The sequence below is a fragment of the Sebastes fasciatus genome, chromosome 20 (assembly GCF_043250625.1).
Source record: "Sebastes fasciatus isolate fSebFas1 chromosome 20, fSebFas1.pri, whole genome shotgun sequence".
Taxonomy (NCBI): domain Eukaryota; kingdom Metazoa; phylum Chordata; class Actinopteri; order Perciformes; family Sebastidae; genus Sebastes; species Sebastes fasciatus.
The window spans coordinates 18,102,992-18,128,582 of record NC_133814.1 but is presented as its reverse complement, the minus strand read 5'-3'; the positions used below and the strand labels follow the sequence as shown (position 1 = coordinate 18,128,582).

The window sequence follows — 25,591 nt, the reverse complement described above, 5'->3', positions numbered from 1 at the left end:
GCATTGTTATAACTAACTGCCACTTTACAGTATTTGCTGGATATTCCCCTCCCATACAGTGCTGTATTTAGATTTAGCTATGACTCACTGTGGGTGACTGAAACACTGCAAAACTAGAAAAATCCACCTCTTTTTGTGTATCGGTTCTTTTGTATCGCACATTGTAGTTGCAGTTAAATATGCCAGTGATCTGAGTGATGACAGGTATTGTGTTTTGTGGATATGTTTGCAAGTATGTTGTGTTTATGACAACGTAAAACCAAATCAGGCAGCTCTGGGAAAGCTGTGCTTTTAGACTAGATATCGTATACCAAAACAATCTTTTAAAAAAAAAAAAAAATACAGATATAGGTTTTTTACAAAACCCACCCTTTCTCCGCTTGAACAAATTGTTTAAATCAAAAAAATATTTGATCAGATAATAAGTGAACAAGATAATCAATCTCACAAGACAATTGATGCCAGCTTTAGGCACTTGACAGTTTTTAATACTTTCTGTTACGGACATACTTTGATTAGTAATAAAAGATATACCCAGCCCCAGATGATATAGTATAAGTAATAGATCATAAAAAAATACATAATCAATGTGCAAAATGTACATAAATACAATTTCTTTAATATTTACAATAAATATACATTAATTTACAGTTACACAAATGGCTGTGTACAATAAAAACAGTGCTGGAATATTCAACAATTTCATGTTTACATTGGTGAAATTGATAAGGAAAATAAAGTTGTAGACATCTGCACACAGCCGGAGGGCTGGATGCTATTGTTGAGTTTGTATTTCAGCACAGTTTACAAACAACACTGTTCTCCTTACAAACAAACCAGAGCTCACATCGCAAATTAAAATCCCATCTCTGCTCTGCGCATAGATCAGCCACAATCTTACATTGACGAATATCAAAGAGCTTTTTTTCCTCCTGGCTAAGTGTTTTCTTTTTGTTTTTCAGACGTTGGCTGCTCCTGCACAGCATGTTTTATGCTGTTAACACCGCTCAGCAACACAGGTCATGTTTGGAGGTAGTTGTAGCTGTCACTGGCAGCCGCATTCATCCACGATCATGTCTTCGTGATGTCGGAGGAGCATCTCTCTGTTCTCGTAGTACAGCATGCTTAATGGGCTCATTTTGGTCGGGGCACAGCAGGGGGGCGTCACTCTGTCTGTGTGGTGATGTTTCAATAAACTCTGGGAAAGGAAGAAACAAAACAGAAGGTTTAGACTCAAAATACTCTGTAAATAAAGACACCAAGACAGACAAATACTCTTGATATTTTTCATTTCAATTGTTTAGGTGTATGCCAGTGAGCAGCTATCATTGTTTTTCTATAGGACTGCAAATAATGATTATTCCATTGTTGATTAATCTGCTGATTATTTTCTCGATTAATCGGTTTGTCTATAAAATATATGTATAAAACATCTGTTTTAATTACCCTCAGCCCAAGGGAATGAATTCAAATTAGTTGTTTTATTTGATTAATAGTCAAAACCCAAAGATATTCAGTTTACTGTCACATGTGAGAAGTTCCAACCAGCAAATGTTTGAATTTTGGCTTAAAAAACTACCAAAATCAGTCATTCATTATCAAAATTGCTGGTTATTGACTAATCGATTAAACGACAAATCGTTGCAGCTGTACTCTTTCTTTAAACTCTTACAATATTGTTGGTTTTGCAGTTGCATATCTTTTCTTTGTCTAGTCTAGTTTCCTCCTGTAGTCTCAAGCATTATGTTGCATCCATGTCTTTTCAGATTTACTGTAAATGTGACCTTCCAAACAACAAAACCAGGTCACCTTAAAGGAACAGTGTGTAACATTTCGGGGGTTATATCAACAGAAATGGAATATAACATTCATAACTACGTTTTCATTAGTGTATTATCACCTGAAACTAAGAATTGTTGTGTTTTCGTTAGCTTAAAATGAGCCCTTCATATCTACACAGGGAGCCGGTCCTCTTCACGGAGTCCGCCATGTTTCTACAGTAGCCCAAAATGGACAAACCAAACACTGGCTCTAGAGAGAGCCTTTCACACTTTTACATTACCGGAAGGCCACCGTAGTTCTCCGACACGCTTGTGAAACTGCGGTAACGTGAGCCGCAGAGTGCAAAACCGTGGTACCGCCAGCCGCCGTCTGACTTCCATTTCTCCTAAAGTAGTGTTATTATAGTAAGGATGGCCTCTGAGGCGAATGGCGTTACCAAGGTTTTGCCCTCGGCGGGTCACATCACCACAGTCTTGGAAAAGGAAGAGTGAGCAGAGGGGTACTCAGTTGGTTACAATCTGCAACCACACCACTAGATGACGCCAAATCCTACACACTGTCCCTTTAATCTGTCAGTGATAACTCCAATAGGTCATGTAGGGATATTTTTGGGGTGTTCCAGATAATCTGCACTACTCACCTGCATGTACGCATGATTTGTTGGATTCAGGTGTTCCCCCAGGGGACCGGGGCAGGAACCCTCACAGCGGTAGGCGTTATATCTTTTAGGAAAGACGATCCAGGACCCCCAGCCAATTTGATTAAAGTCTACGTGCAGGTCGACTCTGCGACAGAGAGATTTATCACTCCCTTTCTTGGACGCCTGCAGGCTCTTCACTGTTTGTTCTCTCTGGCCCCGTTTGCTCCTGCGCCTCTTTGGCCCGCGGGCCCTTTTGATTTCAGCGGGGGACAAGAACTTGGATTGTTCAGCTGTGTGGAGTAAGCTGGCTTTGGCCTTTGAGTTTCCATCAGAGCCGGTTTGTGAGAAGACGACCAGCAAGGCCCGGTCACTCACGTCCTGCTCTCTCCTCGGGCTCGCCGCAAAGGCGGGCTGATCCGGAAGCGACAGGCCTCTCTTTGTCTTCACCCCCCTCCTCCTTCTTGACACTATTTTGTGTCGAATCTTCGCCGTGGCCGATTTTCGCCTGAGCCAGCTCAAGAGAGGTTTTGTCATGTTGAACACTTTCCAGCTCTGTGATGAAGTGACCAGTGATGATTCAGTGAGCAGCCCCACCAGCTGCTGCTCCTGGCAGCTCTTGTGCGTATGGCACGCCTGGCCGTGCTGGTGATAGACCTCCACAGTGAAGTTAGAAGCAGTCGGTGTCCGAGGGAGCCGGATTCTCAGCTCCGCCGCCTGGATCTGTTTGTCAGCTAGAAGGGGATGGAGGTCAAAGGTCGCAATCCAGCCCCTCTGTCTGTACGTCAAACCTAATATAGTGAAAAGAGAAAGACAACTTATTATTAGTGGACATAATGCTAAAATCAAACCGATATGACAACACACAAACTAATGTGCTAGTGAGCTTCCCAGGAGAAGCAAAAACCACCTGAAAGAAAATACAACATGTTGTGTTTAGAGCTGCGACGATTAATCGATTACTTGTCAAATTAATCGCCAACTATTTTGACAATCGGTTTGAGTGATTTTTATTTAAAGTCAAAATACTTTGATTCCAGCTTCTTAAATGTGAATATTTTCTGGTTTCTCTACTCCTCTATGACAGTAAACTAAATATCTTTAAGTTGTGGACCAAAACATTTTAAGTTTTTTTGCATTCATGTGATTCATGTGATGTAATAAAAACTTTTGTTTTAAAAATATTTGTATATGTGTATTGTAATAACTGAAATAGATGCATGTAAATTTCAGTCAACAGATATCAGCATCCTCAAACCTCAATAACCAACCACCATATGTCTAGAGTTTAACAACGAATAACAGATTAATCGATAAATGATCAACTATTAAGTTAATCGCAAACTATTTTGATAACTGATTAATCGGTGTGAGGATTTTTTTAAAGAGAAAAAAAAAGTCAAAATTCTCTGATTTCAGCTTCTTAATGTGAATATTTTCTAGTTTCTTTACTCCTCTATGAAGTTGTGGACAAAACAAGACATTTTGGGACGTCGTCTTGGGCCCTGAGAAACACTGATGGACATTTTATTGACCAAATATCCAATGATTAATCAAGAAAATAATCAACAGATTAACCAATAATGAAAATAATAGTTAGTTGCAGCCTTACATATGTATAATAACTGCAATTTGGGGGTTAATACGATTAGGATTTATGTTATTTGTAGGTCCAACCACTTCTTTTGTTTTGCAAAGTGAGCTGTAGAGTAAATGCACAGTATATATAACTCCCTTTGATAATGTCCTCATGATCAATGCTTGTATTGATGAAGATTTCAGCAAATCAAAGCTGCTTCTTAAAAAATAATCCAGTCACTGTGCCCACATGTGCTGCGCCCACATCTGTAATGGGTCTTCATTGTGATTCAATGTACAGGTGTGGTGCAGATTAATCTAGAGGATTAAAGCGTTTTAAAACATTTAACTTGTGTATGGTCCGGCAGTGCATTGGCCTATTTAGCCAGACCCGTTGATCAAAAGCACAAAACCATTCCTCCAACCATTCATCCACTCAAAAACCCAAACACACAAGGCCGAAACCAATCATTTAACACATCTCTCTTCCATTATCTCACAAGGAGTATCTTGAACATGAACTCATATATCCTGTGACTTCCCTGCACTATGGACTATGGATTTCCTATGACCTCCTATATAAAACATTTTTTATCTGAGCTGTACTAGTGTTTGTTGTTGTTTTTTTTTGTTTTTGTTTTTTATTCTTATTGTGTTTGTGAAAATAAGAAAACCCAATAAACATATTAGTGAAAAAAAATATCTCTGCCTCCGCTCCTGTAGCACGGCTTCTGCATATCCTCAGTCAAACAAAATAGGTAGTAACTCTTAACACCTATATAGCAGGGATGTGGAATTAGACCCAGCAGTGTCTCTGCTTGTGCCATTAAATCCTCTAGCTCTAATCTAATCAAGCCAAGTGTGAAAAAAGAACTGAGGAGAAGTTGTTGATTTGACTTAACAAGAGGATTTGTATAGGGGGATGTCTGGCGAGATGTCTAATCAACATCACCTATTTAAGAAAAAAGAGGTTTGCTTTGAGAATTAGACAGAAAACCAGCCTTTTCACACGCTGATCCTCTGCTATTATTCACCACCCTGAGTGGGATGTGGATTGAAACCCTTTAGGTCGTCTGGCGACTGCCTCTTGACAGTTGGAGCAAAAAAAAAACTAACATTTCAGAGGGTCTTTAAGTGCTAAAGGAGGGATCTGACTTTCTGGAAAACCTTTAGGAATAAAAACATTTATAGGCCAATGCACTGCTGGACAATACACAAGTTAAATGTTTAAAACGCTTTAATCCTCTAGATTAATCTGAACCACACCTGTTCATTGAATCACAATGAAGACCCATTACAGATGTGGGCGCAGCACATGTGGGCACAGTGACTGGATTATTTTTAAGAAGCAGCTTTTGATTTGCTGAAATCTTCATCAGTATACAAGCATTGATCATGAGGACATTATCAAAGGGAGCTATACATAATGTGCATTTACTCTACAGCTCACTTTGCAAAACAAAAGAAGTGGTTGGACCTACAAATAACATAAATCCTAATGGTATTAACCCTAAAATTGCAGTTATTATACATAATGTAGGGCTGCAACTAACTAATTTGCATTATTGATTAATCTGTTGATTATTTTCTTGATTAATCATTGGATATTTGGTCAATAAAATGTCCATCAGTGTTTCTCAAGGCCCAAGACGACGTCCCCAAATGTCTTGTTTTGTCCACAACTTCATAGAGGAGTAAATCTTACTTTGACAGTTGGAGCAAAAAAAACCAACTAACATTTCAGAGGGTCTTTAAGTCCTAAAGGAGGGATCTGACATTCTGGAAAACCTTTAGGAATAAAAACATATATACATTTCTCATCATACTCTCCATTTCTTAAAAAATAGTCAACCAGTTTTTTATTTTCTATTAACTTATTTGTTGATTTCATTTAATATTACTCTCTTATTTTTGTATGATTATTGATTTTTGTTGTTGTTTGCTTTGTTGTTGTTTGTTCTTTTTGTCATTATTATTGTTATTTCTTTTCTTGGTTTTGGTTTTGAATGTTGAGGTTGTTTTCTCCTCTAGTATACTTGATGGGTATGTCTGTAAAGCTCATCTACTTAAAAGTTATAGACTGTTGTAATTACAAACAGTGGATTGCATATATGAAAACAACCTTGAAAAAAGGAAAAAATAAAGTATAAAAATAAAACAAATAGTCAACCAAATCTTACTTTTAGCCATCACACTCTTCACTGTGTCTGCCTGCTTTGCTGCATCCTGCTCCATAGTATCCAAAGGCCTGGAAAAGTTGGATTTGAAATTCCTGTAGAGGTGCATCATGTAGGTCGGCAGGTGGTATGCATTTGATCGATCCATGAGGGAAAACCTCGGTTGCGCCCTCATATAACCTCTATCCCTGGTCCTTTGGGTGCCTCCATGCACCAGAAGCAGCAGCAGCAGAGATGCGTGCAGCGCGACGCTCCGAGCTCCAAATGAGCGCATGTTTAATGACAAATTCCTCTTCCACGGAGATTAGGGTCTGTCTTATATATATGCCCTTCACCCACACACCCCCCTTTCATGTTTAACAAGTAGCTGAGAACATTAAAGGAAATTGACATGCGTCCTCAAGACGTGTTACCTGACAGCTCATCATCCATTCTGGTGGTAATGAGGCGCCTGGGTGAGTGTTTACAGGGTGAGAGCAGCTCTTTGTTTGCAACATGTTATTTGGAGCTTCTGCTTCATCCTTGGATTAATTGTTCCAGCTATTTGGGCTACACTAATTGTTAGGCTTTCCCATAGAGTAATGTATCTATACTGAAATGGACTATGGAGGGAATGATTGGGCTGCTGCATGTGCACTAATGAAACAAACATTAACATAAAACATTGTGAAAACATCACTCAATATTCAGTATAAATAACATTTATAGCACAGTATGACATTGATATGACAACTAATATACATTAAGGGCTCCACACAAGGATGTTAAGGTAAAATATACAAATTTAGATAAAAAAGTTAAGGTCAATGAATAAGAATCAACTTTATTGGCCAAGTATGTATAGACAAACTGCTTTTAAGTTGCTCTCAATGTACTTACACAGCTCCAATTTACAGGAAGATAGAAATAGACATAAAGCTAAAAAAAAAATAGATTAAAAAAAACAAAAACAATTACAAGTGTGTATATATTTAAATATATATAAAAAGTGATAAAAACAGAATAATATAATATTCTATAAGAGTATAACACTTTAAAAGGAGCTATTCTGCAGAATGAGTACTTTTTCTTTTGATACTTTAAGTACATTTTGCTGATAATATTTCTGTACTTTTACTTAAGTAACATTCTGAATTCAGGACTTTTATTTGTAATGGAGTATTTTAAACTGTGGTATTTGTACTTCTACTTAAATAACATTTTGAATTCAGGACTTTGAGATGTGATGGAGTATACAAAATCACAACATGATATACAATAATTCACACAAAACAGCTGTTTAACACAATGTCCTCTGAAGAAAAACAACCACATGCCTCTATCACCTCTTTATGATGCCCTTAAATTCATCAGTGGATATAAATGCCTTTTTAATTTTAAGTCTACTAATAACATGAAACATATTTTCAGATAATTGTATTTTTCAAACTGGCTTCTCAAGATATATAAAACTGCATTAAATGTCACATAAAGCTGAGTAATTAATATTTGAATGTCTGGATGTGCTTTATTATTGTGCTTAGTGAGACTAGCAGAGAGCATCCGAGGATGACCGCACACTGCGCATGCGTGGTCCGTCTTTTATTCACATAGAGAAATCCTTTTCCTTGTAAAAAATTCCCGAGAAAGGAGCAAAAAAAAAAATCAATGGATGTTGTTTTTCCCCAACAGAGAGCGGTGCACCTCGGCTACATCCTCCACAACAGACACACCGACCTCTGAAAACATGTTTTGTTGAAGGCCAGACGCGTTTTGTTGTCTGCTGCTCAAATGGTGAGTAGCTTTAAAGTTTACTGCTCTTGTTGCACGATGCACGTTCAGCCGAGAAGTTCACCTTCATGCTGGTTTTAGATGCTAAAACTTGCACCGTTTCTGAACACCTTTTATTAATTATGCATTGTAAAGTATTTGCACTTTGATAAAGAGTGAAGAGTATTTGTGTATTAAGTGTTTATGTGGTTGATGGAGCATACATGTGCTTGGCACCCCCCACCACTCTTCATGCCTGCACTGGATTGTGCATCTAAGCCAATGATTTGGTCCCATGGCACTGATGAATGACACAAAGATGGGTCAACTAGGAACTCCAGTTGGTAGTTTATTATCAGGGAAACACATTTTCAGATAAATGTTAATGTGAGCTTTCATTTCCTTTAAAAACACATTTTTTTACACTACATGACTACTACTTTTATTACTTTTGTGTGTGTAAAATGTATATATTAGTGATAAAAACAGAATAATGTAATATTCTATAAGAATATAACACTTGAGTCATTTTTCTTTTGATACTTTAAATACATTTTGCTGATAATATTTCTGTACTGTTACTTAAGTAACATTTTCAATTCAGGACTTTTCCTTGTAATGGAGTATTTTTAGACTGGTATTTGTGCTTTTACTTCAGTAAAAGATGTAGGTACTTCTTCCACCATCCACTCATGAATGACACAAATATGGGTCAAATATGACCTCCAGTTGGGAGCTCATTATCAGGGAAACACATTTTCAGATAAATGCTAATGTGAGCTTTCATTTTCTTTGAAAACACATACATTTTCCTCATTAAATGTGATATGTAAAATGTTTGTGTTATGCACTACATGACTACTACTTTTTTTTTTTTTTCATTTGCACCTACTTCTGCAAGCATTGAGTGTACCACTAATGATTCCCCAAACACAAACACATCAGAGACTCCACCAACCTGTCCACATTCAATTCAAAACTCCCCTTTTTATGGATTAATGTTGTTTTATATATTATGATGTTCTGATTTATGATCATTTTAACTGTGTAAAGTACCTTCGAGTTTCATGAAAAGTGCTATATATGTATTACAAATGTATTATTATTATGATTAGATCATATTTTGGTAGCTTTTCACAAAATAGGAAACACTGCCCAAAACCACAACAATTTCCACACATGGATAACATTAATAGCAAATATATAATTTACTGGCTTGGATGTATTATTTATATACCGTAAGATATAGCCATATTAAATGCAAAATCATCTAAGATCAATGGTTCATATACTAGCTTCTTCATTGAAGAAGACACAGTTGAAAGCTCTGAGAAGCTAGTAGGTGGACTTTTAGTTTATTTGGTTACACATATTGGTCCCAAAGGTCAAACGTAAACTTACATGCTTAAAGATACTATATCATAGCCAACATATTAAGTTGTAATCATCTCATTGGCAGAAAAAGCACTTTTAATCTGGCATATTTTTTGAATGCAATGCAAAAATAATATATCACTCAATATATTCAGTGCAACACTATGCCCACAGACATGATCAACGTTCAGTCATGTCCATTCTCCCCATCAGGTGTAACGTAAAGTATGCAAAGCCCAAAGCACAGCGTGTCCTTTGATGTATTGTATCGTAGTCCCGGCTGTTGTTTGATTTATCCCGGGCAGCTGGGATCAGTCTCCTCCGTTCATATCACTTTACCTCACATCCTGGGGGGAAGACAGAAACTGGTTCCTCCTGATGACAACCCGGAGCGCAGATCAAACCGTGAACATGACAATTAATCAAGAGTGAGAGCGTGAAACTCCTCGATGAATGGACACCTGGATCATAAATGATTGAGCTGTTCATCTTGATAAGAGAGGTAGAACAGAAACTTTACTCCTCCCAGGCTTAACTTGAGAAGCTGCTGATTTTCTGGCATGAAATGTTGCTTTATTATTAACTACTTATAGGTAGTAGGAATATTGGTTGTTTCTTCAGGCAAGTTTAACCCCCTAAAACGCAGGGTTGTTTCAGCAGATATGAGACATTTCTCTTATAAATTTGAGTCCCATAAAAGATTTTAGAGTCTGATTGTTTTGATCCCCTTTTGCAGCTTTTACAGTATCTGTTAAGTTACTGTATAAACACCTGTTTGGAGTTGAAGTATAGTTGTGTTAAGACAATGAACATTTGTGTCACTGTGACTAGAAATCTTGTGTAAACGCCTGAGTGCAATAGATAATTTTTACCACAAGGTGTCATATTTGATCTCTGGACTCAAGTGGATATTTAATATCCCCCAAAATGTGTCTCTTTGGTTTGATGTCATTGTTATTTCATCTTCCCAGGACCATTAGTGTTGGTGGTATATTTAAAACTTGATGGTATTTTTTGATAGAGGAAAAGTTAGTGCGAGAAAATATAAAGAACATTTAGAAAGTTAACATTGCATCGAAGTAATAGTCATTTACTATCATGCTCGTACCGCTCCGAGCAGCTGAACTTTGGCTGAGTTGAAATATTTTGCTCCTTTCCTGTTGCTGTTATAAGGCTTTTTGGGGATGAGACAGACACCAGACCTGAGAAAGGACTTGGACAAGACAGGTGATATTAGCCGTATGCTCTTCTTTCCATTGGGGATGTTTATTAGAGAGGAAGTGTTTTATTAATCTGTCACAATCTAATGTACTTTATCGCCATCTAATAGACCAATCGGAAGGAAATGAAGGGTTTGAACCTGTCAAGTAACTAGATGTGTCATTTTGGTAGCCTTCTACTCTTTTAATGACACGTACTAGACCGTTTCTTGTTTTCTTCATATTTGGTTTTGATCTCACAAACCCCACCTAGAAAAGGAAATCATTGTTTGTGATTGCTCACACTCTGCTGGATTGATTCATTCATGTTGTGCCGTTTGCGGTCCGTGGGTGGGATTTGTTTCATAATCCAATGTGTTGCAAGAACATCAGAGTCCCGGCCTGCGCTGCTGCTGCTGCTGCTGCTGCTGCAGCTGCAGGAAGGAAGGAACAGGTGTGGCAGCAGCAGTAGATTTGACATCCATATCTCGAAAAACCACTCACAACGTTTGCAAATGTGCTTAATTTTGGATGTTATCATGTGAGAAAATATTCTCACAGGCAGCCAGGGAGATGATAAGCTTGATGTTTTTGGCTGTTTTGGAGTCGTAGTTGTTGCCAGGTAGCAGAATTTGTTTTTTTGTGTGCAGGTATAATATACTTTGTGCTTTGTTCTTGCTTTATACAGCCCTCAGAATGAAATAGGACACTTAAGTGATGAGATGCTCTGTCCTCAGGGTTACAAGAGGTAGAGCACACAGCCCCTTTGCAGCTGAACCTCAAGCTTAAAATCGAAGTGTTTGCCCAGCTGTAAGCCTGTTTGCCTCCAACGTGGCACGTGTTAACCGCTAATGAATGGAGTAATTAGAGCATCGTAGTGAATTAGGCTTTACGTGATGTCATCTGTGTGCAGTTGTTGCTGATTGTCAGCTTCCTGGCTCCAGGTCTCTACATTACATCACGTCAGTAAGCTGCTGCAGCCGATTTGTAATAAGTTTTAATAAGTGAAGGCTTTAATTTAATGTGTTTGAGACGGCTGTTAAAAGGTCTGCCATGTGTGGGAGGCGGCATTGTGCTGCCAGGAGGCTCCTGGTAGTGATTGGATAGCGGACTGGATGATGAGTAAGCCTCTCTGGGTCCGCCTCCACATCCTCCTTTTACACATTTACACACAGTTGCACGCGCACACACACACACACACGCACACATCCCAGCATGCATGAGCAACCTTGCACCTCCTGCACAGGGGATGCATACAAAAAAGTAACAACAAGAGAGCATGCCGTCACCCATCTAACCTCCCCCTCCTCTCCTCCTCTGCCTCCTCCTGCAGACAGCCTGTCTGGGATCTGTCCTCACTGAAGGACGCGTTCACTGACTTGCTTTATAAGGACGCCTTAATGATGCGAGACCGCCGCCTGCCGTAGTGCGAATCAGCGGGAAGAGACAGATTGCCTCACAGATCAGAGAGAGAGAGAGGCCACCGAGGATGTCTGACTGAGACTGCTGCCTGAAGGAGAGCTCTCATTTTGTTTATTTTTAACCCACTATTTTCTATTGTGTCCCTCAGAGACTCGAGCCCCTCTCGGATGGAGGACTGATCAGCTGAATGTCAGGTATGATACTTCTGTGTTATGATACTTGAGTCCTGCTGCAGGCTTGTTATCATCAGTGTGTTTCTGGTGGATACACAAGGAAACGTACGTTGTTGTCAGATGCCCGGCGTGATTTTTTTTACCTCACACTTGAAATTTAAAGGCTAAACTATGCAACTGCAACAAAAAAAAATCATCTATCATAGCATATAAAAGCTCCTTTCCCTTTTTTGCAAAGAGGTATCTTTTGATGTCTTTATAATACCAGTCATGTTTGATGTTCACATAGCTACACGGATTACATTCTTCGTGGCATGTGATGCCTAGTTCTCTCCTCTGAAGTGTTTATCAGCTCTCATTCCTTCACCAGAGGACCAGCGCCTGTTTGACAGGATCCTGGCTTCCCACGCCGAATTAGAAAAACGCAGCTGCTTAAGTCGGGATGTGTTTGCGCATACACAAGTTTACCACTTCAGTCTGAATGGCGAGCGAAACATATTAACAAACTGGTGTAAAAATCTATCCAGAGAGGTTGTCTGAGGCAGCGACTAATAAAAAATGCTGTCAGCTGGCCTGGTGGCGCTGACAGAATATTGTGGTCAGACGCTGGGGTTACGAAAAAATGAAAGCCACATTACTGCAGCCTTAAAATCATAGGCGGGGGATAAAAAATTGCCATCTTGAAATGAAATAAATTACAGGCAGGGTGTTTTTAAAAATAGATTTTTACGCACCCTTTTTTAGCAGCTCAGTGTCGAGGCTGTGATGAAAGCAAGAATGCAGAAGAGGCCAAAGGTTATTCATGTGATTTATGTCATATTCACTGCAGTAGCACAGTTTGTTTTTGTGTCACTCACGGAGTCCCAGTAGATTTGCTGCTTCTGGAAGAACGTGCCATTCAGTCAGTTGTTTTCCATTCAGTTTGTGCGCTTTAATCTGGACTCTCGGTTTTGCAGTGCGAAAGCTATTTGGGGGGTAGTTTGATCAGATTTTAGAAATTGCATCCTTTGAACAATGCATCACAGGGTTTCCTTTTTGCCGCAGGAACGATTTATTTTGGACAAAAAAACAAACATCAAGAGCTGTAAGTTGACACAAATTCACAATGAGGTCTTTTTTGGAACAGTCGAAGGAAAACATAAAGCGATTTTTTTTCTGCAGAGGAAGCACTGAGCTCATTTCCGCGCTGCACTGATATTTCGCTCAGGAACTAGCGATGTCCTGTGGAATCGCGCCTGCATGTAACCCTTAACCTCACTGGTGAAATATGTGTACAGCTGCAGGGAGGAAGTTTCAGAGAGTACAACTAAGCATTTCCTGTCAAGGTGTGCTCGCACTTCCTCGGCCTGGGGGTGTGTGACCTGGTTGTGTTGAATGGTTTGGTGGTCTAGTATCCTGTGATGAGTGAAAGACTGTGGGGACATTGTGTCATTGTTATAAATAAGACGAGGATTGGTTTACACCAACAATTGGAATACATTAGAGTAGGTTCTTGAGCAACGCTGAAGAGTCTTTTGCTGATATGTTGTCGTCAGATTTCCCAAGCAATATGATCGGATTCATTCATATAATTTTGTCGTTTCTATGTGGTTTTGTGCAGCCAGCGGGCTTTCAGACTTTAACATTGGCAGACTGAATGAGTGGCCTCCAGGGAGACCAGAAATGCCCGTGAATGAGATGAGCGATGTTACCAAGTAAGCAAGTTGCATTGAATTTGTGGTTTCTTGCTGCCACACTTGCGTCTCTCTCCTCTCATCTTGATACGGGGAGGTTGTGTTGAAAGGTCTCTCCCCAGCGTTAAAAAACCATCTCCCCTTGAACCCCTGCATCTCTTGTGAATGAAGAGCGCTCTGCTGCATCCTTCCTCGGGGGCCACCAACAGATGCATCCTGCAGCTGCACGCTCCTTCCTGTCTGCACTCGGGCCCTTTTGTCTGAAGACGTTGCTACAGCAAAGCCGGGACACTGGCTGAATTTAAATGGGGCAACGCTGAATGGAGCAACGCTGGTAGGCTGGCAGGAGGTTCCAGTTTCCACGGTCCTTCTTCTTACCGTGAATTGAAATATTAGTGCCGAACTTAAAACCAGCTTTTCACAGCCCCGGCTGGCAGAAACACACAAACTCAAGATCATGTTGTTTTTTTGTTTGGTCATTTACTTTTTTGCATTGGGAAATCCCAAGTTTGTCTTGTCGTTTTATTGGCCCCCACAAGCAGTGCGACACTACTCTGGTTGACATGTGGGATAAACAGCCTCTCTGATGAGATGCCTTGATTGGATCTCCAGGAGGATGTTTATGACTGAGGGCTATTTCTACTCAGGCCTCCGCCCCGGCTGCCCGCCCGCCTGCCCGCCCGCTACACCAGGCCTGCCCATGCTGAAATCAGTGTGGCTTGTGTGAAGCAGCAACTTCCGTATCAAAGTTTATGTGTGTGTGTGCATCATGGTCTCGCAGCAAAGGTGACAGGCTGTTAAGGTAAGCTGGAGGAGGGTTTTTAATGTACCAGTTTCAGTGAGAAAGCTACCGTGTGTGTGCTGCAGCATTAAAAATGTCACGTGTCCTTTAAACTGAAGCTTCTGTCAGGAAGTGTCAGTTAGCCTCATTTAACACTCAGACGTTTTCACAATTAAAAAACCACCACATGGAATAAGACCATAGGAAGTTCTAGCGTGGATGAGGACGAGGAGAATCTGTTGTCGGAGTGTTTTATAGCCTTCGACCGAGCCACATAGGAACATGCATATTATCATGCATGACTGTGGTGGTGGGTGAAGGAAACCTAATGATTAAATGTCCTTAAAGTGACAGAGATTGAAAAGGGTTTGCTGTGTAAATGCCCGTTTACTGCGAGGAATGTACAGACTGTAAGCTCTGTTTTCAGTCCAAATAGGAAGTCAAGGAGACGCAGAAGACATCTTATACCTTATCATGTTTCATATTATAAGTAAACATGACACTAGGGCTGCGACTCTTTATTTTTATTACTGTTAATTCAGCTCTGTTTTATTGAAGTAGCTCAAAATGACACATTTTCCTTAAAGGGTTTTACAATCTGTACAGCATACAACACCCTCTACCATTAGACTCTTGGTTTAATGGAGGAAAACCTCCCAAAATACTTTTTTAATTGGAAAAAAGAAACCTCAGGAAGAGCGACAGAGGAGGGATCCCTCTTTCCTCTTCTTCAGCAGTGGTTCAATGGCACCCGACTGGAGGGTTAATACCACCAAACTCCTAATATTGGCATATAAGTAATGGATGGACATACGTATTAATTCACATTTCATTTTGCTGATTTTCTGCAAGTTCTGTTAAAATTTGCGCAAAATTGATTGAAACTTGAAGGGTGACTTTGGGATTTTTCAACCTGGACCCTATTTTCCAATGTTTTTGTTTCTTAGTGACTAATGGGGACAGCAATTTTTGAAACTGGTCCAATATTGAGGGAGAATGCTGCGAAATGAGCTGCAGGGGCAAGTGAGCAGCTTCAATGTAACGTTACGTTTTCTAAAAGTGTTTGTTTGACAGGCTCAGATTGTTATTAATAGAGTCTGACAACATTATGGAAAGGATCCTACAGAAAAATAAACCGTTTTTCTACCTTTTGCTTGATCCAGTCTGTTTGTTATGTGTCTAAGTCCCGCTCAAGGAGAAGTCTCATTGTGAAATTTGAATTTCCGTATACTCTGGCTCAAAGACCTCATCTACATTGTCAAAATCATCCAAATATTCAGCCACAACATTGAAAATCTTTTAGATAACACTAAGCTACACTTTCTGTATTCCACTATTCCACCGCTGTCTTCCGGCAACAGGTCACCTCGCCAGATTCCAGAACAAAGCTTCTCCTTGAGCGAGACTCTTTCCATAAAGTCTGACACTTATAATAACAATCAGAGCCTGTCATGGCAGAAACAAACACTTTTAGTGGACGTAAATGACGGTGCCAGCTTGCCCCAATAGGATTACATTGCAGCTCGTGAGCGGCTGCCGGTTACAGCGTTATCTGTCAATATTGGACCAATTTCAGAAATTGTTGTCGCTATAAGTCTGTTAGACAAAAACACATCTGAAAATAGGGTTGAAAATACCAAACTTACCCTTTAACTTAATAACAATAGTACAATTTTAATATGGAAAAACAGAATGATAATAAACTTTTGTTCAATCTATATTAAATGCCAAAAATAGTGAAAAATGTCCATCACAAGCTCACAGAGCTCAATGTGACATCTCCAAAACCCCAAATATGAAATTTCTAGTTTGATAAAGCACAGAAGAGCAGTACATCCCGTCGTTTGAGGAGCTGTAACCAGCGAATGTTTGACATTTTTGCTTGATAAATGACACATTTTCTGTCATTTGATCATCAATAGAGTTATCATTCCATCCTGTTCCTTTTGAACTGCTCGCTGTACAGTACAAGAGTCAACTGTGTTGTCTTTGTGCACAGCCTGTCCCTGTGAAAAGGGAGCTGAACTTTAGCCATCTGGCTGCCAGATGTACCACTACTTCCTTTGGTCCCCTCCGTAGAGACTTGAGTCTCTTGCATGAATCAGCTCCCCAACATCACACAGGAGGGAGGACGAGGACGAGGAGGGACGCTGCTGTCTTGAAAGCTGGAGCTCCTGAAGTTTTTTCGCCCAATGCCAAGCGACCGGGCACTTTGAGGGGTGTTTCCCACCGACTGGGGGTGGGCGAAGGGCTTTTCAATAGAGAAAGATTTTCTTTTTGGATGTGATGCCAAGTTCTCACACTTCTTTTCTCACACACCATGGCGGAAAACAAGCAGCAAAGAAAAGGATCTGGGAGTGCAGATCGCTCCTCATCTCACACGTAAGATGACACATTTTCAGTGGATTGTTGCAGTGTGGAGAGTTTTTTTTTTTTCCTGTGGTAGTCGTAAAATGATGGCAACAGAGATGCTTTTGGTATGTGGTGAGGACTCAAATAGATTTGGGCAGCCGGAGCACCGTATTCTTGAAAACGTTGCTTCCTTTTATGGAACTTGGGGAGAGATTCGGCCTCTTCAGAGTCTTTACTCTGCCGTTATTGTTCAGGTCAAGCTGTAAAAACATTTTAGTCTTTGTTTCTGTATTTTTTTTTTTTAACCATGCTAGACAAAGTAACAAGCAAATCAATATGTTGTCTCCCCCGTTGTGCTTGTGAGAAGAGAATCAAAAGTTCTGAGTACAAGGTTGACCTGCCCACTCAGCTCCAGACGCAACAAAGAGGAGCGTAGCGGTGACTCACCCCGGCACTTCTCTCTCTCTCCGTTGAGCCTCTCTGCACAATGAGAGTCCACTCTATTCAAAGCTGCAGATCACACAGAGGTGCTTTGACGCCGTCACATCAAGTAGATTGTGATGTTGGATCGATTCTGTGCTTTCGGTCGACACTTTGCAGCTCCAGTTTTTACAGTATCTGTGAGTTTGTGTTTGGGTGACGTACTGTGATTCTTTTTTGTCTGTGTATTCCTTCAGGGTTTATGTGTGTCTTCCTCTGTTTGTGTGCTCTGACCAGCTACATGTTATATAGGTGATGTTGAGAGGCAGTGTTACTCCCGACTGCTAGCTTGTCAGAAGGACTCGTTTGTTTATCTGCAAAGCTCGCTGTTTATTCAGAGAGGAGGAGGTTTGCTTGAAGTCTGCGGCTGGCTCGCGTGGGGGTCTGAGCGCTCAGCATCAAGCCGTATGATTAAAATACAAATACTAGCACACTCGACTCCGATCCCAATGCCGTAATGATTGAATCATAGAGATATGAAAATGAATGATGATTGTAATCTGAATGCTGACTAAACCTAAAAAGGGGGATTTCATGAGTCACTGTCTAAACCTCTACGCGTACCTGTTGCTCGTGATAATATTTTTATATTGCATGAGTAATGTTTACGACGTAATTTATCACATAGCCGCAGCTGGCTCTTCATCAGATACAAAGACATCAAACAGGTTCAATCTGTTCTGTTTTTTTTTTTCATGTAATAAATCTGAAATAATAGCGGGAGCAGTTTGATAGTATCTCAAGTGCGTGCTTAAACATTTTTAACATGGCTCTGTCTAAAGGTTACAAAAATCTCACTAATTAAAGTTGAATCAGTACAAAAATTGAAGTCTTAAAACAACATTTTCGTTCCTTATGCTAAGCTAACAGGCTGCTGGCTGTAGCTTCATACTTTTTTTTTTTTTTTTTTTAGCTTTTATGCCTTTTATTTATAGTGACATTGAAATGGGGAGAGGGGGGATGACATTCAGCAAAGGGCCAAAGGTCAGATTCGAACCTTGGGCCGCTGCGGTAAGAACTCAGCCTTGTTACACGGGACGTCTGCTCTACCAGGTGAGCTACAGCAGTAGCTTCATCCTGAGCGGTGTCGATCGTTTCATCTAACTCTTGGCAAGAAGGCTAAATAGCGCATTACCCAAAACGATGTACTACTGCTTTTAAAACCCAAACAAGACAAATGCCGCATTTCCACTGCCTTGTACAACTCTACTCAACTCCACTCGCTCTTTATTTGGTTTTCCATTTACAAAAGTTGTGGATAGTACTTGATACTTTATTTGGTACCACCTCGGCCGAGGTTCCAAGCAAGCTGAGCCGATACTAGAAGGTTGAGTTAAAACGCTGCAGATCACTGATTGGGTCAGGGAGGAATCGTCACTAGTGTGACACAGGACATCCTGCACACACCTGTCATTTTAAACCAGCCAAGCCACCGTCAATAGAGCGTTACGGGAATGAGTCCTAAAACCTGGAAATGAGTTAATATTTTAGCACTTCCGGTTCCCTCGTCTGGAAGTCAATGGGTTTTTTGAATGGGGTTTTAGTAAGATGCCTGGAATAAGGTCTGTGGTTAACACAAGCTGAAGAGATTTTAACATTTATTTTCTATGACATAAAATACGTCAGTAAATATCCCACTTGTGAATTTTGAAGCCTTAATGTGTCTTAAAAAAAGGCGGTTGCTAACAAGTGGCTAAATGAGACTAATAAACGTCACCACGCCGAACACTAGTCTGCCTTCAGCTTAGCGGAGGTGATGTTGAAGTCATGTGTTCATATGTTATTTATGTAACATCACTTCAGTGTGAAAGTGTGAGACGTTCACAGATTTGCTTTTCACACTTTCAATATGTCTGTAAGTGTCGCCACTCCCCAAATATCCTGTATGTGTTGCCGCTGTGTACGGACTTTTATTTATGTGTGTGTGAGTGTGTTTGCTTCCTGTTTCTGAGTCCGCTGCGATGTCATTCACAGCTGCTTGTGGAGCATGGGTACAACTGCCAGTGCCGCGCCACAGCCTGTTTCCGTAGCGTCGCCGCTCGAGAGTGTCCATGGCAACGGGATGGCCGACAGCAGGCAGTCTCTCAGCATGAGCCCCTTTCAGACAGTCAACATCCACCACAACAAGGCCAAGTCCATTATCACCAACAAAGTCGCACCTGTCGTCATCACGTAAGTCCCTCCCCGAATCCGCGTTCTCACAATTGGCCGTTAATCCTCTTTGATCACTGTGGTGACATCCCCCACCTACCCCTCACCCCCCCAGCCGAAGTGTTTGCCCCCGTTATCATCTCATTTGTCAATCCCGGCCTGGCAAATAGTAGCTGATAATTGAATTGACCTCTCTTTACCATCCAGACCTGCTGTTGTGTTCTGTTTCACAGGTATAACTGCAGACAGGAATTTCAGATTCACGATGACATCCGCAAGACCAACTACAAAGTGGGTCGGATATCAGACGTCATGCCCGAGCACTACCTGGTGCAGGTAAGGACGAAAACATCACCGCGCTGTCGTGGAAAGAGTGGAGTCATCTCACCTGTCTTTTACGTCTGCTCTTTTCACATTCACATGTCCAAATTGCCGAGTGGCACAGGAACATTGTCATGCGCTGTTTTATGATCCGGGGCAGCCATTGATAGAGGAATGTTGTCACCCTGCTATCAGGGCTTTGATCTGCTCCGTCACCTCTGCTGCGTCTGTTCAGGCCTGCAGTGTTTTGTCAGTGTTTTAACCCACATCCTCCATTTACATGTGTGTGTGTATATAGGCCAGTAGTTTACAGTAAGATCATGTCCACATGGATTTGAAAGCACATCTTTTCCTCTATGTTTTGGCGTTCCATTCACAGCAAGCAGATGTTTTATCACAAACAAAACACTCTCCAGAGAGGAGAAATCTGAAAACACCAACCTCCAGACGTTTTCCAGAATGATGTCTGCTCACATTAGTGTTGTGTATCAGAAATGTTAAAGGTGCTATTGATAACATTGATAACATTCAGACACTGGATGTCTCATTCTTCCTCCCCCGTCCTACTGCATTCACTTCACAACAAGTGGTTGCCAGGCACTTATCGTCAAACTCAGACATTTATCTGTTTTTTCCACACTGACTGACGACACAGAGATACCACGTGATACCAACGTCATTTTACTATTGACTCACAAGCCTTGTTAGAAGTGGGAACCGAACGTCAGATATTTTCCACAGAGGTAAACAAAACATAAATTTTGAACCCGGCAACATTTTTAAAAATGATTAATTCACAATCATTATATATTTTTTTATGAAAAGCCATACTTTTATTCTGCACCTTTCTAAAAGCTCTGTGGTTGTATTATCTAAAAAAAAAATATTAATACCACCTTTAAGATCAAACAATACGGATGGGGTTTGATAGTATTTCATCAAATCTGAATCCAGAATCTGCTAATAGAACCATTTCAAAGCCCTTATTGAATCTTTTCAGGTAGTTTGTTTGGTGGGGAATAAAGACATCTTTGTTAAAAATATGCTCTGTCTTTAGTGACTGCTCTGTGACATTCATTAACCCTATCCTGACTCATTGAAAAAACTGCGTTTGCTTCTCACTGGAGCTGCAGTAGTAAGTAAAAACAGCACAGTGGAAATAATATTAATTCTACGTTATCATTCAGCAAATATCAATTAGATAAATCAGCGATTTTTAATGCATGCACAATGTGCTTAAAGTTACCTGAAGTTGAAATAATTGTTGCCCCTCCACAGGTCTCATAACCAGACAGAGATAGAATATGGTGTAACATCAGCGGTGCACTGAGGCAGAGCACACGTCCTTCTCAAGCTCATCAAAAATGCTGTTACTTTAAAAATGATTGACAGTAGATTTATATTTCAGCAAGTGGTTTGTCGTTTCCCCTCCTTTGTCACGAGCACCCTCCCGCAAATATTGCATTTCATAGTTGTTTTTTATAAAGATTTGATAAGGGACTTGTTCCCCGCGGAGCTTCTCAAATCCGGGAATTTTACCAACCTGGACCAGCTATCAGAACCCATCCCTAGTTAGTGATTTATGTTTCTATAGTTAAGACAACTTGGAAGAATAAAATGATGATGTGACTGATAGTGAACCACAATCACATTGATATTTTATACCTGACAGACACTGACAATTGAAGCTGGAAAAAATGTCAGTATTTTGAGAGATGTTGACATACTCGGCGGCTCTATTGAAACGCAATCTAAGTAATCTTGGAGAGATGGAGGCGACGGACCAGAGATTTAACCTGTTGAGACAACAGAGTAACCAGACTGTGTCAGTTTTGTTATTTGCCAACAGAAAGAGGAGGAAGAGAAGTGTTTCAGTGTGGGCGAAGAACTAAAGACTTAACTTAAAAAGCTTAAAACGCCAGTGAGGATGCGAGTCGTTTTCATGCGTAAACACTATTTTCAGATATACCGAACCACTTAAGTGTTGACATATTTACTCTGCAGGATTTACAAATGCTAATGCACGCTCGAGTGGAAGCTGGAGAAATGTTGTTTGCTCTGAGATGAGATTTACGTTGGTTTCCAGGGGGAGTACTTCATGGTCCAGGATGTGTACAGCAAGGCAGATGTCCTCAATACCACGGGCAGCTATGGAGCGCCCAACTTCCGCCAAGTCAAGGGATCCTACCCGCTGTACGGTATGGGTCAGCCGAGCCTGAACGGCTTCAAGCACGTTCTCCAGAGGCTCCAGGCACAAGGACACAAGGTTATTTTTTCTTTTATATACACATTTATACAGGCAGAACACACACACATGTGTTGACTGGTTTTATGCCTTTTAATTCTCCCGAGTTGTGCAGCTCTGCCTGGCCCTCTCTACTAGCCATGTTGTCAGTAAATATTTGAGGAGTCAAGTGCTCAGTGGAGGCTGTGGCTGAATTGTAGAACTGAGCAAACAGAAAGTTGCGGTCACGTGTACCAGTGGAAAATGAATCTGTCTGCTTACAGCAGCTAGAAAAACTGACCGTAATTGAAATTAAATTGACAAAATTATACGTCAGGCCTCTCTAAAAACTCCTTGCTCATGTGCTGCATGACAACAGATTGTTTCCAGTTGCTCTTGGAAGTGGTGTAGAAGGCAACAGCTACTTACTTTAAAAACAAAAAAGCTATTATTTGATGCCTATCGTGCTCCGCTTTTGCAAAACAGGAGGTCATATTCTTCTGTGTACGAGAGGAGCCGGTGGTTTTCCTGCACAAGGAGGACAACTTCGTGCCCTACACCCCCAGGAGGAAGGAAAACCTGCACGAGAACCTTCATGGCCTGGAAAAGGAGCCGCTGGTGGAGGGCCTGGAGCTCACTATCAGGAAGGAGGTGACGAACGCACACTCACTCAGCATCTGCATGAGTTGTTTTGGCACAAAAACCCGTATTACAACACCCTCCCTCTCCCTTCCCTCCGCAGCTCCACGACTTCGCCAAGCTCAACGACAACGTCTTCTACGTCTACAACGACATCGAGTACTTTAAAGACGAGCCGCAGAAGATCTCCATCACGTGCGAGGAGGACATCCACGTGACCGAAGAGGTCTATAAGAGGCCCGTGTTCACCATGCCGGCATACAGGTTGTTTACATTGTTCCTTTTATTGGCCCTCAGCTCCTCGGCTCACACAAGTCAGTTTAGATAGAGCAATGCGTGGCCGCCTGCCGCAGAATATGCAGAGGCAGGTTATAAATAGTGGCGCTTGTTTGTGCAAAAGGCTGGTTGCCCTGCTTTTTTTTTTCGGAAGAAAAGGAGGGGAGCATAAAAACGGAAAAGATCGCAGCATCCTGTTTGCAATCAGATCAGCAGCGTCAGCTTTATTGAGATGTCGTGAGCTGCTCACGACGTTTCCAGGCCAAGAGAATATATTATCCCCCAGAGAGGAGAGCGACTCTCTTGAAGTTTTGTAGTCCAAATAAAGCAGTGGGATGTTTTATTATAGATAATATAAATTGCAGGTGGTGTATTTTTAAGGGAGCATTAATAATCTCTCCCATCATCCCTCGTGGTTTGCCGAAGAGACTCATGAGAGATTAGTAAACACAAAATGAGGGAGCTCAGCTGTCGAGTCTTTCTTCAGATCAGATGTGTGTTATGACCTACATAAGAGCATTATTGACACAACACAGGCACAAGTTCAACTCCCGGTAACAATGTGTTGTTTTGCAGGTACTACAGATTACCACTACCGATGGAGGGAGCGCCATTGGAAGAAGACTTTGACGCATTTGTTAACATACTCAGGGTAAGAACTCGTGTAAAAAAATCCCGATGCACCAACTAGATAGGCCTTTTTTGGTCGTGCTTCTCGTGACGGGATGTTGTTTTGATGTGCCATTAAAGTTATTAATGGCTGGAATATTGGAGAGCATCTGGACTTTCTCTCTGAGGTAGCGGAAAGGTCACGGTAGCTTTTCTTTAAATCAACATACAGCCTTTTGAATCTGTCCCGTCTGTGCTATTAATCACCAATAAGTGTGATAGTTAGAAGAAAAATGGCAGAAGACCTGCAGTTTGTACTCACTTTATGTCCGCTCTCTCTGGTCATCCGCTCTGCCTGGTTTCCGTCCTGCCCCTCACTCGCACAGGATGTTCTTTTTCGTCTTGTTTTGCCCTTTTTTGGACTGACTTGCAGCAGCCGGTCCAGTTCCCTGTGGTTGGAAAGTGGCTCCCTTTTTTTTCTTTTTAACAGTTGGAGCTTTACTGCGCCTTACTCTTTCTTTCACGTTTTATTTTTGTAGTTAACACTTGTCTCACTTGTCCTTCTAGAGTTATTCTGGTCGAAATATTTCAGGCACGGCAATCCCCCATAGTTTCCAGTGCAATTATAACTTCCAGGATGTTTCATCACTTCCCGTTTCCGTGGTTTAAACGGGCTTTTAAATCACACTTTCCTCATCTCAACTCTGATACGTCCAAAATGACATTAGGAAACAATAAGTGTTGATATGTGGAAAGACACTTAGGCCTCAAGATTAAAACTGAAAATTTCTTTTCAGTGACTGTATATGGAAGATTATATGTAACCATGTTGTCCTAAAACCGTAATGATATAACACTGTTAATCTCCGTCAGGTGTTTTTCAGTCTCCTGTCTGTCCTCTGTTTTCCAGGAGAGGCCCAGCTTGTCTTTGGTCCACGATGCGTCCCGGCCGCTGCCCGCTCTGCTCTTCAGCTGCCAGGTAGGCGTCGGCCGAACCAACCTGGCCATGATCCTCGGCACGCTGGTCATGAATCGCCTGAGGGGGGATTCTCAACCACAGTAAGAACCCAAACATCAAATGAGAATGATGTAAAACTTCGTCACGTGTTTGATACTACAGTGTAATGATGCAGCTTTGAAATTGGTTTCATTGAGCCCCTTTTTGGATGCCAGGTAACATCGGACCTTGTTTGTCTTGTTTTGCAGAGTTGAGGATGCAGCAGCGTCGGAGCCCAAACCACTGTTCCAGGTCATCCAGTCTCTGATCAACAAGCTGCCTAATGGGCAGCAGGTCATGGAAGAGGTAAAGCAGATCACCATCACAACATCCAGTCTAAGAAAACAACAATTCTTAAAGTCCCCCCAATGTGTGTCTGACAGTTACACTAAGAATATTTGTTTATTCCGATTTTTCAAAGACTGAGAAGGAGAGTAGATTTAATTTCAAGGATTTTCTACCACATAAATTAAACTTTTTTGGGGAAAACCTTATCAGACACAAACATTTTTATATGTCCTCAAACATTTCAGAAGGTGATCTTTAAATGATGTTGTTTAAATCAAGGTCTTAAAAGGTCAAAATGTTTTTTTATTTTTCATTCAAATAAATGTTGAGGTTGATAATGTCTTGTTTTTAATCTGACAGGTTGACCAGGCTATCACCCTGTGTTCAGAAATGCACAACATAAAAGAAGCAATATATGAGAACAAGAGTAAGCTGGAAGGGATCGGAGAAGATTATCAAATTCAGGTAAGCTTTTTTTCTTTTAGCTTCGCTGATGGCAACCTGAAATTTCTCTTTTTAAAGGCAGCCACCTTGATTTTCAACTGCTTCTGCTGCTCGATTTAAGTGCTGCTAAAGAAAACAAGAGTGAGGCAGAAAACAAAGGATGATGATGATGCATAAAAGTCCTTATCAGTGTGGGCCCTTGAGCTCATGGAGGACTTTAGAGATGTTGTATAATGTTCTCCCGTCTGTCAGGAAATCAGTGGGA

At 40.9% G+C, this 25,591-nt stretch overlaps 2 protein-coding genes across 8 annotated transcripts in view; one reads left to right on the top strand and one right to left on the bottom strand.

Annotated features, from left to right (window-relative positions):
- Window positions 1-16: 16 nt before the first annotated feature.
- On the bottom strand, window positions 17-6,448 carry ndr2 (nodal-related 2). Its single transcript, XM_074620216.1, has 3 exons — window positions 6,178-6,448; window positions 2,423-3,210; window positions 17-1,198 (listed from the first exon to the last, which is right to left on the bottom strand). Exons 1-3 carry the CDS (start codon window positions 6,446-6,448, stop codon window positions 1,046-1,048), a joined length of 1,212 nt encoding a protein of 403 aa, XP_074476317.1. The 3' UTR covers window positions 17-1,045.
- Window positions 6,449-7,741: 1,293 nt separating this feature from the next.
- The window catches only part of pald1a (phosphatase domain containing paladin 1a), a 65,661-nt gene continuing 47,811 nt past the window's right edge, over window positions 7,742-25,591 (top strand). Inside the window, exons 1-11 of one of the 7 annotated variants that reach the window (XM_074619062.1) lie at window positions 7,742-7,947; window positions 12,067-12,112; window positions 19,352-19,549; window positions 19,762-19,864; window positions 21,936-22,115; window positions 22,560-22,724; window positions 22,816-22,976; window positions 23,565-23,640; window positions 24,508-24,656; window positions 24,804-24,900; window positions 25,243-25,347. In XM_074619062.1, coding sequence (XP_074475163.1) covers window positions 19,365-19,549; window positions 19,762-19,864; window positions 21,936-22,115; window positions 22,560-22,724; window positions 22,816-22,976; window positions 23,565-23,640; window positions 24,508-24,656; window positions 24,804-24,900; window positions 25,243-25,347 — 1,221 coding nt within the window. In that variant the 5' untranslated portion in view covers window positions 7,742-7,947; window positions 12,067-12,112; window positions 19,352-19,364. Of the gene's footprint in view, window positions 7,948-11,683; window positions 12,113-14,438; window positions 14,567-16,660; window positions 16,928-17,361; window positions 17,518-19,351; window positions 19,550-19,761; window positions 19,865-21,935; window positions 22,116-22,559; window positions 22,725-22,815; window positions 22,977-23,564; window positions 23,641-24,507; window positions 24,657-24,803; window positions 24,901-25,242; window positions 25,348-25,591 lie in introns of those variants that run through there. The other 6 variants (XM_074619061.1, XM_074619064.1, XM_074619060.1 and 3 more) reach the window with 6 other exon arrangements.

Bases quoted from the DNA above. Each gene is read 5' to 3' on its own strand.
- ndr2 (XM_074620216.1), bottom strand. From the start codon at position 6,448: ATGCGCTCATTTGGAGCTCGGAGCGTCGCGCTGCACGCATCTCTGCTG. The intron at 3,211-6,177 runs GTAAGATTTGGT...TCACTATATTAG, and splicing joins GAAGAGTGTGATGGCTAAAA to GTTTGACGTACAGACAGAGG. The intron at 1,199-2,422 runs GTGAGTAGTGCA...TTCCTTTCCCAG, and splicing joins CAAATCATGCGTACATGCAG to AGTTTATTGAAACATCACCA.